This window comes from Montipora foliosa, unplaced genomic scaffold (genome assembly GCF_036669935.1).
Source record: "Montipora foliosa isolate CH-2021 unplaced genomic scaffold, ASM3666993v2 scaffold_427, whole genome shotgun sequence".
Taxonomy (NCBI): domain Eukaryota; kingdom Metazoa; phylum Cnidaria; class Anthozoa; order Scleractinia; family Acroporidae; genus Montipora; species Montipora foliosa.
Window position 1 is genome coordinate 545,001 of NW_027179731.1, and position 9,400 is coordinate 554,400.

General features: G+C 38.8%; 1 protein-coding gene across 1 annotated transcript in view; it reads left to right on the forward strand.

Annotated features, from left to right (window-relative positions):
- Positions 1-8,862, forward strand: part of LOC137988802 (tyrosine kinase receptor Cad96Ca-like) — a 17,665-nt gene extending 8,803 nt beyond the window's left edge. Inside the window, exons 4-9 of the mRNA XM_068834756.1 lie at positions 911-1,030; positions 1,131-1,207; positions 3,758-3,798; positions 4,224-4,320; positions 7,345-7,441; positions 8,595-8,862. Of these exons, the coding sequence (XP_068690857.1) occupies positions 911-1,030; positions 1,131-1,207; positions 3,758-3,798; positions 4,224-4,320; positions 7,345-7,441; positions 8,595-8,747 (585 nt within the window). The 3' untranslated portion in view covers positions 8,748-8,862. The remainder of the gene's footprint in view (positions 1-910; positions 1,031-1,130; positions 1,208-3,757; positions 3,799-4,223; positions 4,321-7,344; positions 7,442-8,594) is intronic.
- The last annotated feature ends 538 nt before the right edge of the window (positions 8,863-9,400 follow it).

The following is a 9,400-nucleotide window of genomic DNA, read 5'->3' on the forward strand; positions in this document are numbered from 1 at the left end:
TCTACGAAATGCATCATGCGATATGCTTACTCCTTGTAATGTTTGACATTATGTAGACAAAAATGTGTGATCATTTTGCTATAATATTCTTATATCGAAAAGCAATGGATTGCTGTAGGTGACACGTACTAGCGCGCGCTTTAAACACTGGGTTTTCTACATTGGGATAACGCTGGAGAACCATGCACCGAGCTATGCCTTGATATTACATAGTGCGATCTGCCCCAGCCGTGGTCGTCATGATAATTCAAGTCATCTTTTCAACTCAGTAATCGGGGAACATTGGCTACGTTATTTTCTAATCATATTAGTTAATTATCAATTATTGGATTCGGTTTTCCCATGATAGCGATAATTATCAAGGCCAAAGTTTGTGTTACCTGCGGAAGCCGAAGGCTGAGGCGGATAACACAAACTGCAACAAACTGCAAACTGCAAAATGCATATTCCTGAGTTGCATTTGTAAAGACAAGAGGACTGACTCATCCATTTCTTTGGATGAGCGGTAGCTCAAAGAACGTTTCTGCGGTTGGCAAAGTTTCTTTCCTCTTCTCTGCTGGTTACTGTGTCAGATGACGTCACTTCTGCATGCATAAAACTATTGTCTGTGTATGACGTCAATCCTACGTATATAAAATCTATTGTCGATAGGTATGACGTAGGAGAAACAGAGCAAGCAAGAATTAGCAGCGTGCTTATAGCCAATCAAAATCGAGCTTGTGACACCAATGTATAATACCTACTAACTAACTTCCTCTGAGTCATTTCGAGTAAGCTTTAACTTTGGACCTGCTTGCAGCCCTCTTGTTGATAGGGAAATGCAAATCGCACCTCTTCACTACAGGTGGGATTACAGAACATATTACCCTATACGCGAGCATGACTAACGTTGATTATTTGCTTTTTGTAGATTATTCACCGTGATCTTGCAGCACGAAATGTACTTCTTGATCAAAACCGTGTTTGCAAGGTCACTGATTTTGGGTTAGCTTACCAGAACTTTAAATATGGACATGGCAATGCCAAAAAGGTGGGTTACATTATTGATGGATTCCCTTTCACTTTGTTCGCTGTGTACCTCTTTGACGTTCTGTTTTTAACACGAAAATGCAATGCTGTTTTCTCCCTAGGGCTGTATGCCAATAAAGTGGACGGCACCTGAGATACTCTTTGGAGATCCTGCAAATCTCTCAAGCAAAAGTGATGTGTATGTGCTTTTGACGATTAAATTTCCAGACTTTTGAAGTATTTAGTGCCTAAGACACAATTGTATCAGGTCAGGAAATGCAATAATGTTAGCGCCTAAGAGGAAAGCTATTCTTGTCAACCCCGTTTGGTCGGTTTAAGGTATATAAACATAAATAGTTAGTCGCATTGGTTTCTGCGTGCAAACTCGATTCGATTGATACTATATTTGAGTAAAGGAAAGAAAAGGAATGAACTTTATTTACATGTCTAGTCCTTCTAAGGCGGGAGTACAGATTGGAGACACTGTAGACTGAAATCAACAATCAAGGCATATCAAGTCAAATGTTGGTTTTTGAGGAGAGCCAGGGAAAACCGGAATGTCTGGAGAAAAACCTCTCTGTGAATAGTAGAGAATCAACAAACTCAACCTACACATGATGCCTGGATTATTAGTTTTTTGACAAGGAGAAAACAAAGAGTTGTTGTTGATGGCGTTGTTATGAATCATTTAAACATTAATAGAGGTGTCGTCCCGGGCACTGTATTAGGCCATATATTGTTTTCTATCATAGTCATTGATATTAAGGTCATCGCACCGAATCAAAATTCGCTTGTAAAATTTGCTGATGATTTAATTATTTATCTATTGCTGAATGGACAACTGTTAATCGCATGCAACTAAACTTCAAGAAAACGTGGAAGATACTTCTAAAAGGCAAACCCACTAAGGCTTTACCAGTTCCTCTTACTTTTATAGATAGAAATCCCAGTCTGAAGTTGCTGGGTGTAACATTTCCGTCCGATCCGTGTTTACAGTAACTGGCAGTCGTCTGTATATCTTAATTTTTATGGAGTACCGTTGAATCATCTTCATCTTCATTAGTCTTCTTTCACTTATATTATTATTATTATTATTATTATTATTGTTGTTGTTGTTGTTGTTGTTGTTGTTGTTGTTGTTGTTGTTATTATTATTATTATTATTATTATTATTATTATTATTATTATTAATATTATGTAGAATTGAGCACAGGGTTTTTCCCTGGGGCGAAATATCCAGTCAAGTCTCATCCCGAGACCTCAGACTTCCAGCACTTTTCTGAGGATATGTGCTGATCCGAGGAGTGCCGACTTTTGCATCGTTCTTGTTCGGTCCTTAATTCCTTGTTGCTTCAAGTGGCCTGCCAGCTTCTTTGACACTGAACCCAATGCACCGACTACCACTGGCGCCACTTTTGTCCTTGATTTCCAGATCCTTTCAATCTCTCTTGCCAGGTCTTGGTACTTTTTATACTTTTCAGTTTCTTTTTGCCGTACGTTGCTATCTCCGGGAACAGCTATGCCCACAATGATTGTTTCCTTTGCCTTCTTTTCTGAATTACAATGTCTGGCCTCCTGTGATGGATTTCATGGTCTGTTTGGATGGTAAAGTCCCACAACAGTTTTACTTCTTCATTCTCCTCTATGCTTTTGGGGGAATGCTCATACCATTTGTCACTGCACTCAACTTCATACTCCTTGCACAACTCCCAATGTATGACCCGCCCAACAACATCATGTCTCTTTTTATATTCTGTCTGCACAGGAGCCCATCCTGGAGCGTGCAACTTCCATACAGCGTCTGTGAAACGGTATTTTCACAAGTAGGTTTATTTTTAGACTAGCCCTTCCCGCGAATTAGGTCAAAAAACAAAGTCAGTTACGGTTCGGTGACCCTATGACGTCAGCTTAATTTCTTGTAATTGGTCATCGGGCTCCTGTGGGAGTCTCATTAGCGGGAAATTCAATCTAAAAATAACCTTACTTGTGAAAACGCCGTTGCACAAGTGTAGTTAAGTTGCACGCTCCGGGTGATGGGCTCCTGGTCTGTGCAAGCTTGGGGCAACTATACAAAATATGCTGCACAGTTTCATCGTGACTACCACACATTCTGCATTTGGACGATACATTTTGGCTTTCGATTTTGGCTTTTATGGCGTTTGTTCTTAGTGCCTGGTCTTGCGCGGCAAAAATAAGCCCTTCTGTCTCCTTCTTCAGTTCACCAGTCCTTATCCAATTCCAGGAAACACCAGATAGGTCCTCTCTCTCTCCCTTGAACTGCCCATGCAGCTGCTTTCCAGACCAGTCCTCAATTCTTTTCCTCCTTATCCATTCCTTATACTCCTTTGAAGTTTCAATTTCATCGACATTCTTCCTCTCCCGTGTAGCCTTCAACAAACGTTCCTGGCTCTGGCTGATGTAGACATTGATATTTCTTTCTTCAATATTTATGGCGTCTTCAACACTACTTAGTTTACGCCCTCCTTCTCTTCTTTGTAAGTACAGATGGCTTACGTTGTAGCTGGGATGAAGAGCGCCATGGATGGTTAATAGTTATTATTATTATTATTATTATTATTATTATTATTATTATTATTATTATTATTATGCCGAGTCTGGGAATCGAGCCCGGGCCACATTGGTGGTAGGCGAGTACTCTCACCATTGCGCCATCCCTGCACCATGCATCCCTGCAACCCAGTCCTAAATAAAACGTGTGTGTGCGTATGTTTGTGTTTCTGTCTTACAGGTGGTCCTATGGAGTCGTTCTCTATGAGATATTCACAATTGGTGGGTACCCATGAAATTATTTTAAGCTAAAAGGTTTTAATTAAGAGGAATATCGCAAGGATGTGTGAGTTCGATTATTATCTCCCATGGCTAAACGCGGTATGTTTGGTTGTGTGTTTGTGTTTGTTGGCCGGTTTTGGTTTGTTCTAAACCCTCGATACCTAAAATTGTTATTTCAGGTGAATTTATATGGAAATTCTCCCATCTACTGGATTTTCTTGTTTTTTTTTGTGTGTGTTTGTTTATTTTTTCTTATAATCACTTTGCTGCTTACCGAGTTTCTGCTTGATTCTCACGTTTATATTTGTTTACGTGATTAGTACTACGAATCCTCTGTAAACGTCTTCAGGCGCCATCTTCCATTAAAGCCTAAATTTGTATCTCATTTCAACAAAAACAGTAACAAAACATTTGACAATCAATAGGAGGCATACCATACCCTGGTTGGTCTGAGGGCAAGACAATGGAGGAGTTGAAAAGAGGATATCGCATGCCGAAGCCTGCACACATCGCCAACAACCTGTAAGTTACCGTCCACATTTTAAAAATAAGCAATTCGTCTTTTGTAAACCCAAGATTATCTATTTATTTATTTATTTATTTATTTATTATTATTTTAATCATAGTGCACTCCAGGCAATATTTCTTATTTAAAGGAAAGAATTCAGGGCAAACGTTATGACAAAGAAGTGAACAAATGACCGTAGACTAGAACAAATATCTCAACTTATGTGGTTGGACACTTCCTAGCAATTACATAATAAAGTAATTGGTCAGGCGGAATAACGACTGTTTCACAATGAGTTACTCTCTGATTGTCGGAAATATAAAGTATTATTAAATTTTCAACCTTGGATATTTCGTTGCTAGCTTTCTGATGAGTTCACTCAATCTCGGTTATCAACTCATATAACTTATGCAGGGGCGAATAGAGGATTTTTCTTAGAAGGGTGTGCGCACCTAAAAAAGTAATAAACTGACGGGTGCCTTTTTTTGCAAATTCCTTCTTATTTTAGAAGGCTGCAGGTCATCTTGGAGGGGAGGTGGGGGGGGGGGGCACCCCCTGAAGCTTTCCGCTACAACCGCCTCTCGCATGACCTAATGTGGAAACCGATTGTGTCTGGTGTTGCCAAGCTGGAAACTGATTGGTCTTAGTTTGCAAGTGTCCAAGCGTTCAGTGTTTATTGATAATTTAATGAAACAATTATTACATTCCCGCTTGTTGGATATGAGACTGGTTAAATTCAACTCGGCGCTACGCGTCTCGTTGGCTATTTACCATCTCATATCCAGCACACGCTCATGGAATAACTTTTTGACAATAAAAAAATGCGTCAGCACATTTCTTAAACACTTTCTAAGATCTAAAAAGCTGAATAATAATCGACGACGTTTCGACGTTACCGTAACCGTACGTCATTATCTAGTGAAAAATGTATAAAAACTAAGTTCTAGAAATAATAAGGCGAACAATAAGAGATGAAAATAGTTTACAAGTTAAAACGTTTCGCACGTATGGAGTCCGTTTGGAAGTTCAAATTAGGTTTGAATTTCTTGATGTAAAGCATTTCAAACACTAAACGATCAAATTTGCCTTGGCACTTTCTCATAATCTTGAAATGGCTCTCATTCAAAAGATTGCCCCTACCATGCGCTTCATGAAAATGCTTGCCGGTTGCCGAATTTTTGTGTTCAACAACACGTTGAAAAAGGTTTCGGGCTTTGTAGCATCGCACACATCACATACAAAATGATAAACAACGCATTGCTGATTGACAATTGATGGTTTGACTTCTTTAGGCTTGGGATCTAGCTGAAACTTGATCTTTGTATGGTAGACTAATTCTGACTTTCAACCTCGTTCCCAGAGCTTTTTAATGAGGTTGTGACTATGTAGCTCTCGTCAGTATTTCTCTCCACTATGCTCACTGAATACTGACGAGGTTGACATAATCAGAATTAGTCTACCATTCAAAGAACAACTTTCAACTAATGGATTGGCCCCACTTTGCAACCAGATTTTGTTGGGGCACCCAACGTCAATTTTCGGAAATTTTGTTGTAAAACACTATATATCCTAGGATTTTCGAACATCTAAAACATGGTATAATTACCCATTTCTAGCGGATTGTTACCCTAAAAAGGTCACCTAGAATTTTCGGGAGCCTTTTTCTGGCTGAAATTTTCGAAAAGGTAAGTTTTGATCCTTATAATTTTCGGATCACTACACTTTCAGCTAGGAAATCCGAACAGATGAAAAATTTTTAGGGGATAAAAATATGCCTATATCTACCGTTTAAATACTAAAATACGTTTGACAATGCTATGTTTAAGTGGTTTTGAGCTATATTCTCGTTGGGTGCCCCTGACTGAAGACTCAAGCCATCCTGTCGAAGCTTTGAAGGTTTCGCCGTTCGCGTTCTCCTCATGTAATTGACCGTGAAAGTGCTTTGCTTTTTTTTTGCCGTATGAACCATGCGTATAGGGCTTCATCCAGCTGTTCATCATGTGCAACTTTCAATGATTTTCGTTTTAGTTCATGATCGATCTCCAAGTTGTCGGCAAACTTCATAATCTTGACTTTGTTTTTGCGGATGTCCGAAATCTGCTGTTTACTGACGCCATATTCACTGGATAAGCTCGTTCCTTTTTCGCCTTTTTCCAATCGTAGAATTATTGACTGCTTATCTTGTATAGAAAGAATTGAACGCTTACGCTTTGTCGACATGATGGAAACACTTTTCATGACACAAACTTGTGTTTATCATACCAACGCTGATAGGGGAAGCAGAGCGTGAAATTCCACTTAGCAACAAAACAACTCTGAGCCAATGAACGCTCAATGAAATGCACTGCATTAGTTACGGTGCGTGTTAGGCGCGTTTAAGATCACTCGAGCAATAAACTTGCCCTAAATTGTCTTTTGATGCGAAACAAATTCAGTCCTGACTGGAATTTTATATCTCTCAGTTCGGCGTAAGATAGCTTTTCTACGGATAATGAATGTGACTAATTAATATTTATGAAAAAAATGGGACCAGAAAGGCTAGTCCACTAATCGCGAAATCCAGATAATCGATTTCCGGATAATCGAACTTAGTTTAGCAGGGCTATAAGGGAGAGTACAGTTTTTCCTACTGTAATTATGCACCCTAAAACAAAGTGTTCTAAAGTGTTCGAATGTACCATTTATATTTTCTCAAAGAAACAAGTCGCAGATAAATTCTATGTCAAGAACCTCTTTTATCTGTATAAGCACTAACCGTCTGGGATAACGAGATACTTTCTCTCTGTCATGTTTAGTGTTTAGTGCTATACTTTACCGGAGAACTTAATATATCTTTCAATACGTTTTCAAGTCAACATCAGAATGTCCGATCAAAAGCAATGGCATTATATCCATCAAAAAATGTCGCAAGACCTTAAACGTAGAATCAATGCATTTTGCAGCGAAAAAATATCCAAGCATAAACCTTCTTGCGAAAGGGTTGAAGGAAGAATTGCTGGAGATATAGGCTTCTCACCTCCTCCTTTTTTTATCATCAGGTATAACTTGATGGAGATGTGCTGGCAAGAGATCCCAGTACTCCGCCCTGATTTCGTAAATATTTCCAAGAGGTTGCGCTCGTTCATCGAAGGAGAGGTCAGTAACAAGACGTTTTCAAGGTGCTATTTTTTTTTTTTTTTCATGCGCCATGCATAAAGACTGATATTTTTGCCAAGGCGTCGCTTGGAGCGAGCTCTGTTTTCTTGGAAACAGATATTAATACCACATATGTTTGGGATATTTTGGTCGAGCTCTGCTGGGCTAGGCCGTTTATTTAAAATCAGCATGGTACCTTCTAAGAAATAACTAAATATAGAAGGCATGATTCCAGCAAAGGTGAGGGCACACCCGCCATCCACAAGAAACTAAGAAAAGAGGAGGGGAAAATGATCTTGACTGTCTTGAATTAGTTACTGAAGGAGGCCCTACGCCTGTCTTCTGCATTAGATAAGAGCTAGAGAAAGTCCCGGATGACAGGAATGCCCCAACTGCATCGTGGGAAATAACTAATTAGACATGTCACACTCCACGTAAATCCATTTAATTTTCTCTGGACAATAAACTCCTTTTCTTTTAAATGTCCAGTTTTAGCGATTATTATAATGATAAGGTTGCAACGGGTTCTAGGAAGATGATAAATGAAGGGAACGTTGGATAGGATTTTTTTCTGAATGACGAACCATGGATTCCTTTTTGCTTTTATGAACGGGAAGAAGGGAAACTCGGCGATATCAGTGCAATTGCTAAAGGTAGAACTGAGAGATGAAGTTGGCTTATTTGGAAGTTGTTTCTGTACATGTAAAATGGTGTAATAAATTGAGTTAAGTGCTACGTAAAGTCAAATTCAAATTAGAATGCTACTATTTCTCTAGGGCTACCCACTATGACACGTTTTCAAAATTCTACAAAAAGTATTTATTCCCTGTGGCGTTATATACCTTTTTTTACCTATTCACACTGGATCGTTCGAAACCTATATAGGCAACTTGATTCAATATCCTATCAATGTCATCATTTTCCTCTTCAAATATCTGTGTGTTAACTCTTTACGAGAAACGCGTGAGGTTTAAAGTGTTTTATCGTCGGAGTTTTTGGTCTCTTTGTTGTGAGTGATGGGCATAAAGACGTTTCTAGGATGAATTTCAGTTTTGTTGATTACAATTTATTTCAAGCCAAAAAAATAAAGAAAAAGAAGTAAAAACTAATTGCATGATACTGAGGAAACCTTTCTTATTTCTATATGTTGCAGTACCTCCCGTTGGTAGACGAATCAAAGTACGATGGAGCAAAATACTCAGGAGTTGAGGACATGGGTGCAGAAACTGAAAATGACGCAAGAGCAGTTCGTGGGGCCACAAATGCAAAGGCCTCAACAAGAAAGTGGTCAAGTCTGAAATTATAAAAGCTAGCTGAAGTAGTTGTCATTCAGTAACAGTACTAGTTTTTAGAGTCAGAGAAAATGTGAAATTCAAAAGCTAGTCCTAATTCATATTTAGGTCGATTAAAAAAAGGCGTAGACAGTCAGACAGACAACCCTAACACACAATTTTGTTCTCATGTTGTAAACTCCAAAAGATCACGGAATCGATCAGTCTCAGTTTTATTCCAGACTAACTAAATGAGAAATTATTGTGACATGTTTTGGCAATCACTATCGACATCTGTGCTAATGCAGAACAAAATAATATCTTTTTGCCTTCGACATCAGTCAATATTGTTTAGAATATTCATTAGTACAACAATTGCTACAATAATTAATTGCTTTGCGAAGTAAAATATAAACAAACCCGACAAGGTTTGACAGTCGTTAGCTAGCGATCATAAGCAGAACGTTTTCCAAGATTTTGTAGGCACTAGCAGTAGTTTATTTCGGAGACCTAAATCGAAATCCAGTGTGATCATCACCGAGTATTCGGTATGATTGATGCTGCCTTTTTAATCCTACTACAACAGCGGCATCGAAAAGTGGTAGAAAAATATCCTGTTGATTAAGGAGGAAACAAAATATATCCAGGAGAGGAATCATACGGCAAGGGGCTTAAGATTACATCGAGT